Below are 22,271 nucleotides of genomic sequence, written 5' to 3' on the forward strand. Positions count from 1 at the left end.
GTTCTGAATTGAACTCAGAGTTCCAGAGTGGTAGGTAGAAAACAGAAAGAATCTGACCAAAGGAAAAGAGGGGAGGGAGGAAGGGAGAGAAAGAGAAAAAGAAATTTAATTTTAATTGGCTGTGTCTATAAAAATAGGGACCATAATTTTCATTGCCTGAATCCATAATAGTGAGACCATAATTTTACTAATTGTAAAAGTTTAAAATATTGATAGCTTTATAACATTATATCATATGTATATACCAGTATTCCTTCAACCATTCCCCTTCTTGGACATTTAGATTGTGTCTACTCTTCTCCCCTCACACACACATGATGCTGATGCTTCTACATTAATTCATTCATTATCCCTTACTTTTTCATACAACAGACACTGGGATTTTATTCAAGTTATGAATATTTAAAACTAAAAGTTTAAGTAAATCTTATTTTATATAATAAATTTCCTGAAAAGCTGGTATTAAAATGTAACTAAATTATAAAATTTAAATGTACTTGGAGTCCCAGCAGTAAATATTCATCTTCAAAACTTATCTTTTTGATAATCCAGAGTTTTCATATATTTTGTTTGTTTTCAGCAGGATGACTTATCATTCTGCTAAAACAGAAATATCAACATCCATTAGTATGATCTGCAAAACAGTATGTTTTTTGATGATTATTTTTAGGGGGAAATAGTTTCCTAAGAATATTGTAAGTATATATTTAAGTATTTACATAATTTTGTTATGTTAAGATACATATTTATAGAATATTAGGCTAATTAAGAGACCAAATTTAGTGGTCTGTTTTCACATTTTGAAAGTGCCAAAATTATAGATATTTCGGTGTTAACATGATCTCACTCAGCTCAAAAGTTAGCTGAAAGGGTACAGAAGAAAGTAAATGACTATCAGAATTACGTTTTCTAATTTTAATGTTGAAAGATATGAGCAGTAAGTCCTCAGTTTCCTGGGTAGGTTTTTGTAGAGATGTAAGATGTTGGCAGATGTTTTGAGCACTTGTCACCATTCAACAAATTCTTGAGTAATGTTTTTAAAAACAGCTTTATTGAGCTGTTTGAGCTTTATTGAGGTATAAATGACATAACAATAAAACTAGTTGTTTCTGGCTGTTACAGTGGGATTGTTAGCCTGCTTATGACTTACTGTATTGTATTTGGCAGTAGAAGTCTCATTTGTTTTCTTTGTATTATGTAAAACGGGGTTTCTTAGCCTTGGCCCTATTGACATTTTGGCCTGGATAATTCTTTTTTGTTGGGGGCTGTTCTGTGTGTTTCAGAATGCTTAGCTTCTACTCACTAGATGCTGGTAGCACTTCTGCAGTTCTCACATCCACAAATGTCTCCAGACACTGCCAAGTGTCCCCTGGGGAGCAAAATTGCACCCCTCCACCTCCACCTCAGTTGAGAACCATTGTGCTAGACTGATAGAGATAAATCAAATTTGATGATTTATTAATTAGCAGCAACCCAGAGATCTTGTTAATCCCAAATTGGCCACATATTGAGCAAGGAAATGAGGATAGGATATTTTCATTTTCTAATTTGCCAGGCCTTTAGTTTGTTTCTGCAGGTGGGCTGAAATAATGTCACCTACTTGGAAAGTCAAATAGGCAAGAATGGAGTCCATTCCTTTAAACCCCCACACACCCTATGTCTATGTAATAATAATATCTTTTGTACAATACTAGTCTAAAAAGCATTGGATTTGGGGATATATAAACCTGGGTTCACATCCTGACTTATTAGTTGTATGTTTATAAACAAATTACTTAAATATTCAAATTCTTATTTTCCTTATTTCTAAAATAAGGTGTTTTAAAGATTAATGATAATAAAGTATACAAAGCATTTAGCACAGTACCTGACAGATATTAAATATTCAATAAATGATAGCTGCTTCACTTCTGCTTTTTTGTTTTATTTTCTATTTATGTGATCATTCATTTACCTTGTTTCTTTGAAAATGTTGATTTTAAATAACTTAAGTACTTTGTGGTACATTTATTATTTTATTTATTCTTTGCAATATATGAGAGTGAGCAAAAATAGACCAGGTCCCTGACCTTATTGAGCTTACAGCTTAGAGGGGAAGATATATTTATTAATACTTAGACAAATTTTAAATTGAAATTAAGATAACTTTCACAAATGTGAAAAATATAAAATTCTGACTCTGTCAGGTTTCATCAAAAAGATATATGGTTCTATGACATCACATAATAGAGACCCAGAAGGAAGTTATAGCTGAACTGAGAAAAGAAATATTAACATGAGCTTGTTAAAGAGGAGAAGGAAGAATTTTTCATTGCAGAGGAAACAAAATATAAAAATCAAAGGCAGAAGGAAAACTGAAAGAGTGTCAGTGTTGCTAGAGTACAAAGAGGTAGGGATAATATGGTGCACTGAGAGACTGAATAGGTGGATATAAATGGGACCAGGGAGGACATTGTAGGCCATGATAAAGAATTTTATTTGTTTTCTTAAGAACAGTAAGAGCTGTTGAAAGTAATTTAAACACAGTGGTTGGGGATCATCTTGTGGTTAGATTTGTATTTCAAAAAATCACTTAAGTTGCAATGTGAAGAATGGTTTAGAAGTAGGAAAAGTGGATATTAGCATATCAATTGATTGGCTACAATAAATTAGTCAAGTGATGCTGGCACTTTGGATTTGGACTAGAGTAATCCTGAAGAAATAGAAAAAAGTAGATATGGAAAAGTTAACAAAGCTTGGTGATAGATCAGAAGATGCCAAGATTTCTGACTCACATAAATCCATGGATGGTAATAATATTCACCAGTGAATAATAGTAGAAGAGAATTGTATTTGGGCAAAAGCATTATCCATTTGATTATGGCAGGTTGAGTATGAGGTGCCTTTGGGACCTCAAAGAAGAGGTAGCACATAGGCAATTGGATTGATTTGAGCTAAAAAAAAAAAAAAAAATCTGTTGATCTCTGCATATAGGCAGTGATGCATTGGTTCTTTCACATGTTACTTATTCCTAGGAACCATCAAAGTAACTTTGTTCAACCTTAATATTTGTTTGTCATCTTCAGAATACAAGCGTGCTTCAAAAAGTTCGTGAAAAATAGAAAAGTTAATGGGAATCTTTCCCAAACTTTTGAAGTACTCTTGTAGATGTTACCATTAGGATCATGGTATTTTTTAGAATATTTTTATGGCTTTGAAGAGAATAAATGTTCATTGTGAAAATTTTTAACAATATGGAAAAGTGTAAAGAAAATTACACTTACTCAATCTTTATTTGAAGACAAAACCACAGCCAATTTTTTCTATATGAATATTTATATATTTGAGCTCCTACTGGATCAATAATTATATATATGTATGTTTTACTTAACATTGTATCCTAAGTAGTTTTCCATATGTTAAAAAATTTGTCACAACTAAATATATGGAAAACTGCTTAGGATATGTGTTAAGTGGAGGAAAAATGGAATGTAAAATTGAGTGTGCCCAATCAAAAGATGTATAGAAGAACCATGCTTTAAAGCTAACAGGTGCAAGGCTTGCTGGATCGGAAAAGAAAAATAATTCTATTTTATGGGGTATCATAATTTATTTACTTCTTTATTTTAATCATTTTTATTCTGTGTATTGTTGCTATGAATATCACTATAGGTAAATCTTGTCTATATTTTTTAACATTGTCTTAGGCTTGTTTGCCAGAAGTGGAATCATTAGATCGAAGGGTATGAGGATTATTGGATCAGATAATATTCTCAGTATCATGTGAATTAGAATTTTGCTTTTCCTGATCCAGCAAGTCTTGCGTGTATTAGTTTCTGTGCATGCTATTTCTTTTCTTTTTTTTTTTTTTTGTCTTTTGTCTTTTGTCTTTTTCCGTGTCCGGCAACGGATCACAACCCTCAGTGTTGCCGGACCGGGGACCGGCAATGGGATTGCAACCCTCAGTGTTGCTCCCGTGCCTCGCTCAGCCAGTGAGCGGGAACCGGTCTGTATGTGGGATCCGAACCCTCGGGCGGGAGCGCCACTGCGCTCCCAAGCGGCGCACTGTAGCAGTGCGCCACCGGGCCGGCCCTGCATGCTATTTCTTATATATCTCTTGTCAAACACACTCAATTGAATAGTTAACTGGTTTTACCTATGATGGTAATTTTAGACTTTTGAATCAAGTCCATGCTTTGTGTAATGGTTACATAAACTTTATAACATTTTAGCACCTTGCACAAAACCTAGAGCAAAATAGATGCTCAATGAATGTAAATTGAATTGGAATTGAATTTCAGACTCTAGTGCCTGTGCAATCTGCATTTTAATTCATGGAAAGTACTGTGCACTGTGTAATGTCTGTGAAAGTGCTTATTTAAAATAGTAATGAAGAAATATAGAAACAGTTATTCTCAGTGTGCTTTTTTCTTTTTTCTTTGCAGATCTCTTTGGGTTAGTGGTCTTTCTTGGTATCGAACCTTACTGTGTCAGACACTGGTGGGTTCGACTTCTCTATCGCCCTTACTGCAAGAAGAGTCCTCAGCTCCTCTATAGTTTTATTGCCAGGATATTGTGGAGGTCTGCAAAGAAAGATGTGATTGACCAAGTCAGTACAATAAGTTTTTATTGATTAAGAGTATATAAGTAAAAAGAAATAGTTGGGATGGAAAGTTAAATTTTCCAGTGAAAACTTACTTTTTTCCCTACCTCTTTGCAGATCCAGATACCACCACAGACTGAAGAAATGCACTGGCTCCACTTTTCTCCAGTGGAAAGGCATTTCTATCACCGTCAGCATGAGGTGTGCTGCCAGGATGCGGTGGTAAAACTCAGGAAGATTTCTGACTGGGCTCTGAAGCTCAGCAGCCTGGACAGAAGGACTGTCACCTCCATCTTGTATCCACTGCTGAGGCTCAGGCAGGCCTGCTGCCACCCTCAGGCTGTTCGTGGGGAGTTCTTACCACTCCAAAAAAGGTTTTATTATCCATTTCCTCATACTGCAATTGGTAATATTGTGATAACAGGCAACATTTAAGCAATTAGCCTCTTTGCCCACGATTTCATTCATGGACTTGTAACTGAGTTGTCAGTATTTTTAATGATGTGGTGGTTTTTCTTTGGTATAAACTTCATTTGTGAAAGAAAATCACATCATCCAAATTATCTTCATGGTTTCAAACATTTCTTTTAAAATTTGGGTCATTGTTGGGGTTTTTGTTTTTTGGTTTTTGGTTTGTTTTTGGCTATACTCCAGATTTGAAAGCTTTTGCTCTTATTATATTTCTTGATTCCCCACATCAGGGAATTGGATTAACATTAATTATTTTCTTTATAACTGTGCTTTGTCTGTTTGATTATTCTTCCAAAAACATTAAGGAATATGTGTCCATAATACTCTATTGTCCCAGAGATGTTTTTGTGAATCAGACTACAGCTTAGGAACTGGCCATTTTTGGAAGCACCTGGTATTAGAAAGAAACCCCTTCAGGTGCTATAAGAGATAGAAAGAGGATTGGATGTTGTCCTTTCCTTTGGAAATTATAGACAAATAAGGGAGATGACAAAATTATAGATTTCTAAAATATGAACAAACATGATAAATTTCACGAGAGGTACACACAAATTGCCATGGACAATTAGAGCATGGAAACAATATCTATGTGAATGGTTAAGGTTAGACCAAGGTCTGGGATTCGATCCTGTACTGGCCAACTGCTAAAAAAAGAAAATTCAGGCTGGGAGAGGTTAATTAATTAAATTGCAGTGCTGGGATTCAGATCCAGCCTTACATTTTAACACCCATAGTGTTTCAACTATATGATATTGTACTTTGTGCTTGAAGAAGATTTTTCTACTTTTATTCTCCCTTGACTGAAATGGGAAAAACTTAAAGAATGATGGGGTCAGATGGAAGAATGCTCACTGGAATAGTAAGAGGTGATTAAGTTGAGAGCAATATTAGTAAAATGGACCTGAAGAGAAAAATGCTGAAGATACCACAGAGACTCTGTAAGAGCCTCACACTCTTGATCTTGTATGATATAACACTCCCACTGAAATAACACTTGGGATTTTCTTTGTAGTTTTGAACAATCTGCTTTTTCTTTTAGCACCATGACAATGGAAGAGTTGCTGACATCTTTGCAGAAGAAATGTGGGACTGAATGTGAAGAAGCACATCGGCAGCTAGTTTGTGCCCTCAATGGCCTAGCAGGCATCCATATCATTAAAGGTAGAAGGTGATTGCTTTGTTATCTCTGAGCCTTCCATATACTTTCTGGGGAAGGTTAATTACAGTAGAAATCAACCCCCTGCTCCCCAAAAGACAGTCTCACACACTACTAATTGTAATTTAAATCGGTTCAACTTAATAGAGAGCTGTTGTGCAGAATATGTCAAAAACCTTCAAAGTTTACATATGCTTTGACTAAACTGTTTCATTTTTAAAAGTTCTTTTTGAGGAAATGAGGATGGGAACCAAGATTTGGCTATAAGTTATTAATTTTGGTCTTTAATAGTGAACAACTGCAAACAACCAAAATACCTAGAAACAGAAGAGTGGTTAAATTTTGAGATATACAAGGGAGGCGTATTCATTGATTTAAAAATTACATTGTTTGTAAATTTATTTTTTCAACAAATATTTGTGTGCGAGATATGATCTGTGTACTAAAGATGATAAAGTAAACAAAGTAAACTCTTTGATCTTATGGGCCTTAAATTCTTACAGAGCATGGCAAATATACACATACACAATGTGTATGTGTAAAATTACAGTGTTGTATGTTTACTTTGTTGTTTCCTGTCTGTCAGGGATCACTATTTTTTGTTGTCTGATGTCCAGTATCTTACAAACTGTCCTTTTTTGTATTTGTCTGTTATTTTAGTTGTTACAGAAAGTGTAAATCTATCCTCTGTTACTGTATCTTGGCTGGAAGCAGAAGTTATATAACTGGCACTTTTAATAAGCACCATTTAGTAAACACCTTCCATATAAATAGGATCATTAGAACTGTATTCTATAGGTTTAAGAGTAAAGATTAAACATATTAAGTAGAGACATTGAAAACATAAAATCAGACTTGGAGAGATGAAAATTTCAGTGTCTGATATAGAAATTACACTTGATAAATAGAAGATTAAACACTACAGAAGAAAAGATCAGTAGAGCTGAAGTATAGAATAGCAATAGAAACTCTCCAACATGAAAAACAAAGAGAATAAAAACTTAAAAATTTGAAAAGAGCATTTATGAGATTGTGGACAACTTCAGGTGGCCTAATACAAATGTGTTGGAGTCCCCGAAGAAGAAAAAAATATATGAAGTAATGTATTGTGGGTTTTATAACATATAAATGTGAAATGTGCAATAACGATAGTGCAAAGTCGGTGAGGGAAGAAATGAATGTATGATGGTGTAAGGTTTTTATACTGTAGATGACGTGGTATATGACGTGAAAGTGGACTGTGACAAGTCAAGGATATGTTCTATACACCCTACAACAACCACTAAAATGTATAACACAGAATTAGAGGTAATGATCTAAAAGAGGAGATAAAAGAGAGCAATAAACAATCTTTAACCTGAAAAAAAGGCAGCAGAAAAGAAAAAGGGGAACAGAGAACAGATGAAACAATTAGAAAGTAAATAAGATGGCACATTTAAATCCAAGCATATCAGTGATCACATTAAATGCAGTTGTCTAAATACCCCTGATTAGAAGGTAGCAATTGTCAGACTGGTCAAAAAAAGCAATACCACAATATCCTATTCGTAAGAAACTCACTTTATTTTTAAATATTCAAATGTAAAAAGATGAAAAAAGATAACCCATGTTAACACTAATCAGAAGAAAGCTGTAGTGATTGTATCATCAGGCAAAGTAGATTTCAGAGCAAGAATATTACAAGGATAAAGGGTGTTATTTATCACTGGGGGAAAAAAAAATCCTAAATGTTTATGGACCTAAAACTAGAATTTCAAGGTAAATTACGAAGACCGATAGAACTGTAATGAGAAGTAGACAAATTCATAATTATAGTCAGATTTCAACATTTCTCTCTCAATTATTTATAGAACAAGTAGACAGAAAACAAATAAGGACATAGACAGAAAACAAGTAAGGACATACACAGTTCAAACAACACTATCAACCAATTGACGTTTTCAACATTTATTAAACACTTTACCTATCCAAAGAGGAATACACATTATTTTCAAGTCTACATGGTTTGTTTACCAAGGTAGGTCAAATATATTTGAGCTATAAAACAAGTCAATAAATTTAAAAGGGTTCAAGTCTTACAAAGTATGTTCTATGACCGTGGTAGAATTAAATTAGATATCAATAACAGAAAAGTAACTGGAAAGTCCCCAAATATTTGGAAACTAAACAACACACTTCTAAATAATTCTTGGGTTAAAGAATACATCAAAAGGGAAACTAGGAAGTGTTTTGAAATGAATGAAAAAAATATCAGAATGTATGGATGTAACAAATCAGTAATCAAAGGGAAATTTATACCACTAAACACATACTAGGAAAGAAAAAGTGTTTCAAATCAGAGATGTCATCTGATACTTTAAGAAACTGAAAAAGGAAGATTAAATGAAGTACAAAATAAGCAAAGGACAGAAATAATGAAGATCAGTGCAGGAATGAATTAAAAGGAAAACAGAAAACCAGTAGAGAAAAGCAATCAACTTAAAATCTGGTTCTTTGAGAAGATCAATAAAAATTGATAAACCTCGAGTTAGACTATTGAAGAAAAAAACAGAGGAGACATGCATTACCTTTATCCAGGTTGAGAGAGGTGGCATCATTAAAGATTCTACAGATATTTCAGAATGTCATAAAAGAATATTATGAACAACTTCATGCCAAAAATTTGGCAATTTAGATGAAATGGGCAAATGATATGAAAGACACAAATTAACCAAACTCACTCAGGAAGACAAACTACCAAAGCTGATTCAAGAAGGAATATATGAGAGGACTTCCAAAAAGTTCATGGAAAAATGGAATTAAATGATAAAAATAAAAAATATAAAATTTATTTCTCAACATAAGCTCCATCAAGTTAAAGATACTTTTGTAAGCAGTGATACCAGCCATTTAGTCCATCCCTAAAGAACTGAGGGTCCTAGGAATTTAATCAGTCAGTGCAGTCTTTTTTGACATAATTAACTGAAGAAAAATGGGAATCCTTTAAAGATTTGTTAAGATTAGAAAACAAAAAGAAGACAGAAGGAGCCAAATCCTTCCCTAAGGTGGATGCGTAGTGATATCCCACCAAAACTCGCAAGATTGCCCTTGTTTGATGAGAGGCATAAGTAGAAACGTGGTGGAAAAGAACTATTTGGTGAAGCTTTCCTGGGTGTTTTTCTGCTAATGCTTTAGGTAACTTTCTCAAAACACTCTTGTAATAAGCAGATATTGTTCTTTGGTCCTCTAGAAAGTCAACAAGCAAAATGCCTTGAGCATCCCCCAAAACTGTTACCATGACCTTTGCTCTTGACAAGTCTACTTTTGCTTTGATTGTGCTTTGTCTTCAGGATCGTACTGGTAAAGCCATGTTTCATTTCCTGTTATAATTCTTCAAAGAAATGCTTCAGGATCTTGATCCCATTTGTTTAAAATTTCCATTGGAAGCTCTGCTTTTGTCTGCAGCTGATCTGGGCACAACAGTTTTGGCACCCATCAAGTGGAAAGTTTGCTGAACTTTAATTAATTTTTTAGTCAGAATTGTGTACGTTGTGGCCGGCCTGGTGGCGCACTGGAGAGTGTGCCACTTGCCGCGCTCCCGCCGAGGGTTCGGATCCCATGTGGAGACCGGTTCCCGCTCACTGGCTGAGCGTGGTGCGGACGCAACACCGAGGGTTGTGATCCCGTTGCCGGTCCCTGGTACGGACGCGACACCGAGGCTTGCAATCCTGTTACCGGTCAGTAAAAAAGACCGAAAAAAAAAAAAAAAAAAGAATTGTGTATGTTGAACCAATTGAGATGTCTATGGTGTTGGCTATTATTTTTGCTGTTAATCATCAGTTCTCTTCAGTTAGGGCGTGGACACGATTAATTTTTTCCTCACAGATTGATATGGATGGTCTGCTACTGCAGGCTTCACCTTCAACATCATCTCCTCCCTTCTTAAAATGAGCTGTCTGTTGTCTGTTTGTAAACTGCTGATTTCTTTGAGGCATTGTCCCCATAAACTTTTCATAAGCATCAATGATTTCACCTTTCTTTCACACGAGCTTCATCATAAATTTGATACTTGTTCTTGCCTCAGTTTTAGCAGAATTTATGTTGCTCTGGTAGGGGCTTTTTTCAAATTGATGTCTTATCTTTCTTAGTGCTTCAAACTAGATCCTGTGCAGACATGATATAACAAGTTAATACTAGTTTATATTGTTGGAAAAAAATTTTGAATCCACGTATAGTTTTTTCATAATATGCATTTTCCATGAACTCTCTGAAGATCCATTGTATAACCTGCATATTCCTGTATCTATTCAATAAATTAATTTTGTAGGTAAAAAATTTCCACAAAGAAAATTCTAGGCACAGATGACTATTGGTGAATTCTATCAAACATTTAAAGAAGAAATAATATCAAATCTGTATACATTCTTAGAGAAAATTGAAGAGGAGGGAATACTTCCTAACTTATTTTATGGGGCAATATCCTGGTTCCAAAACCAAAGACAAAAAAGCATAACTATAGATTAATATCACTCACGAAGACAGATGCAAAATTCTTTTAAAAAATTTTAGGAATGAATCCAACAATATATAAAAAAGATAATATATTATGACCAAATGGAGTTTATCCCAAGGATGTAAGATTGGTTTAATATTTGAAAATTAACTAATATAATTCACCATTTAACAAACTAAAAAAGAAAAACCATATGATCATATAAATAGATGTAGGAAAAGTATTTGACAAAATTCAACATCCATTTGTGATTAAAAAAAAAAAACCTCTCAGCAATCTAGGTATCACAGGGAACTTTTTCAGCTTGATAAAAAGGATCTATGAAAAACCTAGTTAATGTCATACTTAATGGTTGAAAACTGAATGCTTTCCCTCTAAGATCATGAAGAAGTCAATGATGTCCCCTCTTCTCACTTCTATTAACATTGTACCTGAGTTTCTCTCCAGTGCAGTAAGACAAGAAAAAGAAATAAAAATTATCAGATTGAATAGGAAAAAATAAGACTGCCTTTATTCACTGCACCATGATTGTCTGTGTAGGAAAACTACTAGAACTAAGAAGTGAATTTGTATTACAGAGTAAATATACAAAAATCAATTTTATTTCTTTATGTTAGGAATGAACAATTAGAAATTATAACAACATACTACTAACAGTAGTATCAAAAAATACTGGGTTGGCCAGTTAGCTCAATTGGTTAGAGCATGGTGTTATAATACCACAGTGAAGGGTTCAGATCCCCATACCAGCCAGCCGCCAAAAAACAAAACAAAAAAGTTAATACGAATATTTTCCTTGAACTTTTTGAAGACCTCTCGTATAGCAGGTTGAAATTCACAAAAATTTCTAAAATGGAGTAATACGATAGTATAGTATATACTAATATGTAGATTGTCACAATAATGAAAATGTAAGCTTTCTCATCTTGATTTTAAAATTGCATTCCTCCTTTTATTCTGTGTTGTAATGATTCGGAAGCTTAGACCGTGAATGAGTTTGCTGCCTTGGCTTTTTTCTTGTCTCTTTTTAAATTCATTATTGCCTTTCCCTGTTGTGAAGTTAAGCATGATATAGGCGTTGGGAAGAAAAGTTCCTCATCTGATCATTTCTAAACACTGTTGCACTCTAGTAGGGTCAGTATATAGTTGACTGCTATGTGGCAAAATACCACACTGTTGCATAACAGAAACTACATCACTGCTCTTTTCTGATGGTTTCCACTGCATTCCCACTGTAGTTCCTTGTCTTTCTATGAAGGGAATTACAGCAAACGATTGCTGATTATTAAGAGAAATCTCTACTAGAAAGTTCGTTAGTAGAGGATATGTCCATTCTGAATTTTGTTGTAAGTATAAACTTAATTGTAATGGATTTGCTGCTTTTAGTTTTAATTGCTTAACTTCATAGTGGTATGTTAAACAATATCTATTTTTTAAAGTAACATTACATGTTTAATTTATATAATTTAGATTCTTCCAATGTAGAGATCAGATAGTAAAGATCTGACTTTTAAAATAAATTTAAACTTAATTTCAAACTCTAGAAAGATTTGCTTGTATTATATGCGAATGTTTATTTATGATATAATGTGTGTATTCTGAGGTCCTCATTGCTTGGTATTAAAACATGGTATTATTCCAATTTTGAAAAATGTGTTTTCTAAAGTTATTTTTGGGAGAAATTAGCAATATCAAATCCAGTACAATTTGTTTACTTGGAAATGTTAGTGCCATCAAGTGGCTAAGAATGGATATTTCCAAATTTGACTTAAACTTTTATAACTTACTGAATATGCATATTTTTGTGTCTTCATTAGAAAGCATGTCTTTTTTTAGTAAACATTAAAAAACAGATATTCTAGTAAACAGTTCAAATACAGCTGCTTATATTAGTCTAGTTACTATACCTTTTTTAAAAGGTATGGTAATTATGAAGGGAAAAATCTTTAAATGAATTATTCCCTATAAATTATAGTATAAATACTAATAAGAATCCATATGTCTTTGAAAGGCTTTAATCAGGACTGTTAAAAACTAAAAAAAGAAAAATTTCTGTGTGAAGATAATTGATTATAATGCAGCTCTCTTATTGTGAATATAATCTTCTCCCTCATCAAAGTGAATAGAAATTGGCTGACTTTGAAGTACTATAAAATATGTGCTTTAGAAAGCCTTATATTAGGTAACTGATAGAACTAGATATGAAGCAGTGGTATAAAAGGAAGTGTTTTGAACAACAATGTGAATGTATGTAATGCCACTGAACTACACACTTAAAAATGGTTGAAATGGCAAATTTTGTGTTATGTATATTTTACCACAATTAATATGAACTTTAGAACCAACTGCAAAATTTACAGAGGTATATATATATATATAGAGAGAGAGAGAGAGAGAGAGAGAGAGACGGCTCATTATGACTATGAACAGTCCTAAATACATGATATTAATAAAACTAGATTGAAGTTTTTAAAAAAGCAAGTATATGTGATGATCAGACAAAAACCTTTTTTTCCTCAGCAAACAGAAACTGGAACATATTAAAACCTTTGTGTGTGTGTGTGTGTGTGTGTGTGTGTATCACAATTTTGCCATGTTAGATTTTTATTTTAATTGTATTTATAATTTACCAGTTTTGAATGTTCCCCCAAGGAAAAATAAGGTAGATTCCATTATTCAGAATACTAAAAGCATTTCATCTTTCCATTCACTCTGGTATCATCAGACTTTTTCTTGTAAAGAACTAGATAGTAAATATTTTACATTTTGCGAGCCATAGGATCTCTGCACTACTACTCAACTACTGTTGTAGTGTAGAAGCAGCCAAGTCAGTACATAAACAAATGAGTATCACTGGGTTCTAATAAAACTTTATCCAACAATCCTGAAATTTAATTTTATTTAATTTTTATGTCTTGAAATATTATTCTTTTGAACTTTTTTCAACTGCTTAAAAATTTAAAAATCATTCTTAGCTTATGGGCCCCATGAAATGCAAAGGGTCAGATATGGCCAATGGGCTGTTGTTTGCCAACTTGTGCTTTAACTGATACTTTTATTTGAATGAGCTGCTAATTATGAAAAATAGAAAATAACATATATACATTTCAGACTATTTGTGTGACCGGGAATGAAAGAAAATCCCAAAGTTTTTGAAATATAGTTTTAAATTGCAAATTATTTTGCCTAATATCAAGAACAATAATAGCTACTGAGAAAAGTGTATTATTTTTCTGAGAATTATGTGTAGGTTGGTCATAGTGTCTTGAATATTTGTTTATAAATGCCTATAATTACCCCAATTTTTTAAAATTTCAAACATCGTGAATATTAATTGACACCCTTTAATTTCAGTAAGAGGAAAATTATTTGTCTACATTAAAAGTTAATCCAAAGTTTGTTTTTTACTTTAATTTTTAAATAACATTATAAATATATTTGATTGAAATATATTTCAGTATAATTTTAAAACATTGTAAATATAATATAAAAACATCATACTCTGGAATTAAAAAAAAGAACTGTAATCTTTTTTTTTTTTTTTCCCTTTTTGTCTTTTTTTGTGACCGGCAACGGATCGCAACCCTCAGTGTCACGCCTGTACCGGACCGGGACCGGCAACGGGATCGCAACCCTCGGTGTTGCTCCCGCACCTCGCTCAGCCAGTGAGCGACCAGTCTGTATGTGGGGTCCGAACCCTCGGCGGGAGCGCTGCCGCGCTTCCCAAGCGGCGCACTGTAGCAGTGCGCCACCGGGCCGGCATGTAATCATTTTTTTTAATGGGGCAATCATATTAATAATACCAAGTCAGATTTCTTTACTTAAAATAGTGGGTAAAAATAAATAAATAAATAAAAACAAAGTAGTGAGTTTTAATCATTAAGTTGTATTTTTACAGTAGATGTTTGTAGATAGTAGATAACTAGATGACATTGGGAACTAAATATGTGACTTTGTTATGCTTTAAATACATTTTAACTCTTTAGGAGAGTATGCCTCGGCAGCAGAATTGTACAGAGAAGTGTTGCGCTCATCTGAGGAACACAAAGGAAAACTCAAAACTGATTCACTTCAGGTAAGTAAAAACTAAACAATTTCAAGAATATATATATACATATATATATATATATATTTTTTTTTTTTTACAAAATAATTTTTCTGAATGTTTGAGAGGATAAAAGACAGTCATAATCACTGGGGATGAAGTTTGGGATTCAGTGCTTTTAATAAGCACCCAACGTGATTTGCATAAACATTAAAAGTTTGAGAACCACTACTATTTCATCTGCTCAGGCCAGTTTTGTACAAATCTAACAAGATAAATCTATAACCTGCATTAGAAAAAAGTTCAAATTATTTGTACTTTAAAGAGTAGGTCAGTTTTATTACTTTTGCATATGAACATCAACATATTTATTCACATGGTTTTCACAAAAAAGAAAAAGTGAGTTACATTCGGCAGTGGAACTAAGTAAAAATGAAACCTATCCAATGATCTAATTTAATTTTCAGAGGTCTTTTTGGGGGATTTGCATATTTGAATTATAACCCTTATTTCTCTTTCCCTTCTTGGTTCTGTTCAGTGGATCATAAAGGCAAGGCTCTCTAGTTATATGGGGAATAAAGACTGCTTTTATTAATATGGGCAAGTTTAAGCTTGAGTCCCAGGTGAGATGACTTTTTTACCATTCAGATATGGACCTTGGGACTCACATGTTCACATGTGCCACAGTGGGTACTCAAAGGAATGTGTGGGGGAGCAGTGGAAAGAGAAAAAACTAAATTTGTCTACTTTTATTCTGCATGGATAAAGATTACAGAAGGCGAGCCCTGGACCTTAAGTAAGTGGGTATACCTCATGAGAGAAAAGAAAATACAAATATATCCTGCCCCTCAATAAAGGAAACAAAAGAAGAGTGGGCAAGAAGACAGATGGTTCAATATATCTGAGTTCAAGAGTGAGGAGTAAGCAGTCAGCCTGGTTCCTGCTTTTGAGTTACAATAACCCCACCTGCTGGTAACCATGGCTCACTGCATGTCTTGCACCGTCCAGTCAGATCAGCCACTCTGTTCCCTTGGGATGAAACGTGCAAGGGGGTGGAAAGAGACCACAAGTATTCCTCCCATTTCACCACCGTGTATAGAAAATAATAGAAGTCCTCTTCTACAAGCACCTATAGAGGAGACAAGTTTCTACCACTTGAGGTTTCTCTAGCATTATTTATACTTTTCTTTTTGCTATTAAATCTTATAGTGTTATTGATTATATTACCTATGAAGCCATGTTGAAAAGACCTAAGACATTTGAGGTAACTCTCCTAAGATTCAAGATTAGTACCATGGCAGGTAGGCTGTAGCCAAATAGAATGAACCTTTGAAATCTCAAATCACTGGCACCAAATCAGATCTTACCAGAAGGACTCTTTCCTGATTATCCTTTAGCTCCTTACCTACCTTTCCAAGTAAAATGTCGAGTTAACAGGTAGAAACTACTTTTACTTTATTTCTTCTCATAGCCCTTGACTCGAGAGAAAATCTAAGCAGTTGTGGAATCAGTATCACAGTAGAAAGTGTATTATATATAAAATACAAAAACATAAAATATAGTTTTCTCCTTCCTATGCCATCTTCACCTCCACCTCCTCCCCGTTCAGCTCTTAAGTTCAACATGTCCAAGCCACAGCTCTTGTTTTCTTATGTATTTCATTATCCTTATTTTTATCATAATAAAATTGCTAGGATCATCCAGACTCATTTCCCAGGAGAAAAATCAAGTAAGTGTAGTCAGACTTTCTACTTTACTGGACTTATTTGGCTTGCTCATACTTCCCTAGACAGACAAATGCATGTATAATGGAAGAAATATACCTATATTATATATTCTGCTAAATGCATAGCCATACTGTGTAAGACTATATTTTTTTAATTGAAGAAAATTCATGTCATTATGATCTAAGACCTTTGCTATAAAACAGATCATTTTTCTCTGAAAAAGTTGGTACTCAAATTATTGTAGAGGAAAAGTATTCATTGATAAGATCTCAGTGCAGTGTTTGTACTCTGTATACCATATTAATAGTAGATTCTCTTTAGAATCTGCTGCATTGACTGTCATAATTATTCCCTTTTGTGTTTATAGAGACTTCATGCTACCCATAACTTGATGGAATTGCTGATAGCCAAGCATCCAGGGATACCTCCTACCTTGCGAGATGGCAGACTTGAGGAAGAGGTAATTTTTTTTTCCGTTGTCTGTAAAAGTTTATTTTTTGAAGCTTTTTGCTTCATCTAATTGATATTTCATAGGACATACAACATTTAAATAAAAGTAAGCATGTTTTCCTGTTGCTTTGATGTTCCAAACTTTGGTGTGGTAACTTGGGGTGGCAGAGAATGGCAGTATTCCATATTATTTTGCTTCCCGGATGTTTGTTCTAGATATGAAAAGTTTTGTACTTTCTCCATTTTGTATATTATTTAAGGCAGTAAGTAAACAAAGTAATGCTGTCTACCCTAAGTGAATCAGTGTATAGTATATGCATATATTGAAACAACACAGTGTACCCCACAAATATGTACAAATAAATGTTAAAATTGTGTAAGCTAAAGCCCCCCCAAAAAAGTGATATTATAAATTATTTTACAGTAAATTGTATGGCTTGTTATGCTAATTTTCCCAGGGACTTTTGCCTTTTTTTAAAAGATGAAAGAAAAAGGGCAAAGCTAAAATCAAAAGTAGATAAGTCTGAAATGTATTGAACCCGTAAGTGGAGATCTTATTTGAATCAACAAGATAAAAAGTGAGATTGTATAAGTATGTGCAACCCTTTCACTGCTCTGGTGGTTTTGTTTTGTTTGTACACTATTTATTTTAATTGACAAATGAAAATTACATATATTTATGTTATATGACATAATGTTTTGATATACGTAGACATTGTGGAATGGCTAAATCAAGCTAATTAATATATTCATTACCTCACATACTTATTTTTTTGTTGTGAGGACATTGAAAATCTATTCTCTTAGCAATTTTTAAGTATGTAATATCTTGTTATTAACTATAGTCACTGTGTTACGTAATAGATTTCCTGAATATATTCCTTCTGTCTAACTGAAATTATTGTGTCCTTTAACCAACATCTCCCCAATCTCTCCAGCTCCTGGTGTCTACCATTCTGCTCTCTGCTATGAGTTCAACTTTTTTAGATTACACATATAAGTGAGATCATGAAGCATTTTTCTTTCTGTGCCTGGCTTGTTTCACATAATTTCCTCCAGGTTCATCCATGTTGCTGTAAATGACAGCAGGATTTCCTTCTTTCTTGAAGTCTGAATAGTATTCGTGTGTGTGTGTGTGTGTCTGTGTGTGTGTATGTGTGTGTACATACATACATACATACCACATTTTCTTCATCCATTCATTGGTTAATGGACACTTAGATTGATTCCATGTCTTGGCTATTGTGAATAATGCTGCAGTGAACATGGGAATACAGATATCTCTTTGACACACTGATTTTATTACCTTTAGGTACATACCCAGAAGTGAAATTGCTGAATCATGTGGTAGTTCCATTTTTAATTTTTTGAAGAACCTCCACACTGTTTTTCATAATGGCTGCACTAATTTATATTCCTACCTACAGTGTGCAAGTGTTCCTTTTTTTTCCACACCCTTACCAAAACGTGTTAACATTCATCTTTTTGATAATAGCCATCCTAACGGGTGTAAGGTGATACATTATTGTGGTTTTAATTTGCATTTCCCTGATGATTAGTGATGTTGAACATCATTTCATATACCTCTTGGCCATGTGCATGTCTTCTTTTGAGAAATGTCTTTTCAGGTTCTTTGCTGTTTTTTAATTAGAATATTTGTTTTCTTGCTCTTGAGTTGTTTGAGTTACTTATATATTTTGGATGTTAACTTCTTATCAGATATATGGTTTGCAAACATTTTTTCCCACTTCGTAGGTTGTCTCTTTACTCTGTTGATTGTTTCCTTTGCTATACTTTTGACTGCACTGTTCTTGATGTTAGATGATAGTCTTAAGTGTTGGAAGTTTTTGAGTGAAATTTTATTCCCAGTATAGGCATCTAATCCTTGCATATGATCACTCTTCATAAACATGCTTTCAGTGATGGGAAACTATCCCTGGGAGACAGCCCAGTCTGTTTGTAGACAGTCTAATGACCAAATATACAACACACACACACACACACACACACACACACACACACAATCCCTGGGAGACAGCCCAGTCTGTTTGTAGACAGTCTAATGACCAAATATACAACACACACACACACACCCCTCACCAAGGAATTGTAATAAAAATTAATTGGAATGTTATGACAGGAAAAGGAAAAATGCATCATGAGGAGTGTTCATACTGTATAGTTGTATTTCCAAGAAGGACACATTATCACTTTGCCTAACTTTAATAGAATATGAAGCCACTGTATTTCAAAGCTAGACGAGATCCTAAAATTCATCTACTTCAATCACCTCCTTTTGCAAATGGAGAAACAAAAGCCCAGGGAAGTGAAATGGCTAGTCCAAAGAGATATATCTATTCAATTGAGCCATATGAAATTGCCATTTTGTAAGTGGAAGCAACAGGATTTCCAGTTCAGTAGTCTTTCTGGTTTTTCTCCCACTACCCCACGTAGCCTCTGGTCCTCATGCTTTATTCATAAAATTATTTCCAGAGCCAGTTGAGTATTTCAGTTGGATGGAAGAAAGTGAAGAATTTTCTTAAGTTTCCTAATGGGAGTTTATAAGAATAAAATATTTCTATTTCTTGTAAATTATGTCATCATTATTCTCTTGCAAAGTTGAAAAGGTAGGAATTTTTAATTCTCTGTATTAGTCCACAAGGGCAATAGAGTACCATAAACCGGGTGGCTTAAACAACAGAAATTTATTTCTCATAGTTCTGAAGGCCAAAGTCCAAGATCAAGGTGTTGGTAGGTTTGGTTTTTCCTGAGGCTTCTCTCCTTGGCTACAGATAGCTGTGGCTGCCTTCTGTGTCCTCACATGGCTTTTCCTTTCTGCTCATATATCTCTGGTTTCTCTCTTTGTAGAAGAACACCAGTCTTATTGGATTAGGGCCCTACCCTTATGATTTTATTTAGCCTTAATTACATCCTTAAAGGTTCTGCCTTAAAATATAGTCACATTAGGGAATCGGGCTTCAGCATACGAATTTTGGGGGAAACAATTCAGTCTGTAACATCTGTGTTACTGTATATTCTTAAGTGTTATTTTTAAACTGCAGTGACTCCAAGAAACTGTGACAATTTAATCAGATAAGAAATCCTGAGAGGTGTCCTTGCTTTGCCTCATAATTTGAAATATTACTGTTCTTTTTTCCCCCTTCATTTTTTCTAATTGAAAAACTAGTTAGAAATTTGGGATTTCTTAAATTTTGTGACATGGACAGGTAAATTTTGTTCTCTTCAGTGTGTATCTTAGTAATTTTTAGCATGACATTTTTGCTGTCTATAGTACACAAGGGTACTTCAGAAAGTTCATGGAAAAATTGAATTAAAGGATAGTACACATCTGTTCATGAACTTTTTGAAGACCCCTCATACTTATAAAGTTTTATATTTAAATCAAGTTAAGTAGCTTTTAATATATAAAATGATCACATTGTTCTTGAAACAGCATAATAAATTATTTTTTAGACCTGGAGTGAAAGTTTATATTTGTTTTCTGTTTCAACACAGGCCAAACAACTGCGAGAGCACTATATGAGCAAGTGTAATACAGAAGTTGCAGAAGCCCAGCAAGCTTTACAGCCTGTGCAGCAGACCATACGTGAGCTGCAAAGAAAGGTACATCCCCAAAATGTAATGTTTCTTACTTGTGTTTGTCTCCAGATATCATTTTAGTTTTTGTTCTGTTTGGGGAGAAACTTAGTTATTTGTCTTGAACTTATTTATCTTGGAATTCTTAGCACCTAGTACAGTGTCTTTTCCAAAAATATAAGTTTATTTCCTTTTAGCAATGTTTATTGGCTGAACGAATGGATGCATAGGTAAATAAACTATTAAAAGGTTCTCTTTTATTTCTTCTGAGCTATGATGGGTTTCTTCCCACCTTAAGTATATAACAAGGTGTCTTTTGAAGAAAGTAAAGACATCTATAACCTCCTTTTGATCTTAGATGTATACGTTTCCAAAATCTTTTAAAATGTTAGAACATTAGAATAACATTTTTCTTATGTCATTCATGCCTTTTGTTGTTTCTAAAATTTCTTTTCTGTGAGATCAGTAGCAAAGTCTGAAGACTAGAAGTCAACACAAATACACTGTCTTTCACTTTTCAATTTTTTAATCAGTTGCTTCACATTTTATTCTTCCTTATTCATTAATTATTTAGTATTCAGGCATGTTATTTTGTTAGTTATTGTAGATTGCTCACTGAGTAGAATCTAGTTCAGTTAGTCAAAGATTAGAATGAAGGCTTTGTTATGATGAGAAAGAGATCTATGACCTATTTACTTGTACTGAATTTTTATTTTGGTTTTTTTTTTTTTAGTACTGCTTTGTAATACAAGTGTATACAATAAATTCTCATTCATCCAGAGTAAAGGAAATAGGTGTTCTCTTTAATTATGCATGCAAAAGAGGTATTTACCCATTTTATATAGACTATGTATATTTGTCTCTCCCCTCTGTTATAATCCCTTTGAGAAGCATTTATTGCTTCCTTTGAATTTTTCACATCACCCTTACCAATGATGGAAGCATAGTAAATGCAAAAAAATATACATTAACTGATGAACTGTTGTGTTTTTTACAGATGCATTCTAATTCTCCTTGGTGGCTGAATGTGATCCACAGAGCAATAGAATTTGCTGTTGATGAGGAACTTGCTCAGAGAGTGCGAAATGAAATAACTAGCAACTATAAGCAACAAACTGGCAAGCTTTCTATGTCAGAAAAGTAAGAAAATAGTACAAAACAGAATAACAGTATAAGTAATCACCCCAAATATTCAGGTCATTTGATATTAAGAGGTACGATTAAATGTCAGAACATATTGTAGTTATGAGCATCTGGGTTTCACATTTTGTTAAAAGTGCATTTCAAACAAAAATATCAGGTACGTCTAAAAGAAAGACCTTTTACCCATATATTGGCCATTTAAAAATATTCTCTTTTTAATGCCTTTTTAAAATCTGCTTAAAGTATTTTCTTTATTGGATATACCTAAAGCCAACTTAAAGCAAAATTTTGAAACAGGCTTTGTCTGGAGAATTTTGTCCCTGACTTAAGGTATTCATGCTTCCCCTGTCTGATTCGTTCCCCAAGAGCTAAGCATTATAGTGCCACAGTGGTCCAGGTTTTACAGAGTTACCTGCTGTCTTCTCCTCAACTCTCACCGTTCTTCAGGGTCTTCCGAGATAAGTTGGCCTATTGTTCTTGATGTACAAATGGTGAATAATTCTTCCCAAAGAACATACTTATGGGCCGGCCCGGTGGCGCACTACTACAGTGCGCCACTTGGGAGCGCGGCGGCGCTCCCGCCGAGGGTTCGGATCCCACATACAGAC

The 22,271-nt window shown here is 33.9% G+C and overlaps 1 protein-coding gene across 1 annotated transcript in view; it reads left to right on the plus strand.

Annotated features, from left to right (window-relative positions):
- SHPRH (SNF2 histone linker PHD RING helicase, E3 ubiquitin protein ligase) overlaps positions 1 to 22,271 on the plus strand; it is a 91,307-nt gene that overhangs the window by 22,718 nt on the left and 46,318 nt on the right. The window contains exons 12-18 of the mRNA XM_008576630.1: positions 4,425 to 4,588; positions 4,700 to 4,956; positions 6,093 to 6,214; positions 14,688 to 14,776; positions 16,841 to 16,933; positions 20,440 to 20,547; positions 21,518 to 21,660. Coding sequence (XP_008574852.1) covers positions 4,425 to 4,588; positions 4,700 to 4,956; positions 6,093 to 6,214; positions 14,688 to 14,776; positions 16,841 to 16,933; positions 20,440 to 20,547; positions 21,518 to 21,660 — 976 coding nt within the window. The remainder of the gene's footprint in view (positions 1 to 4,424; positions 4,589 to 4,699; positions 4,957 to 6,092; positions 6,215 to 14,687; positions 14,777 to 16,840; positions 16,934 to 20,439; positions 20,548 to 21,517; positions 21,661 to 22,271) is intronic.

The sequence above is a fragment of the Galeopterus variegatus genome, unplaced genomic scaffold (genome assembly GCF_000696425.1).
Source record: "Galeopterus variegatus unplaced genomic scaffold, G_variegatus-3.0.2 Scaffold1378, whole genome shotgun sequence".
In the NCBI taxonomy this organism is placed as follows: domain Eukaryota; kingdom Metazoa; phylum Chordata; class Mammalia; order Dermoptera; family Cynocephalidae; genus Galeopterus; species Galeopterus variegatus.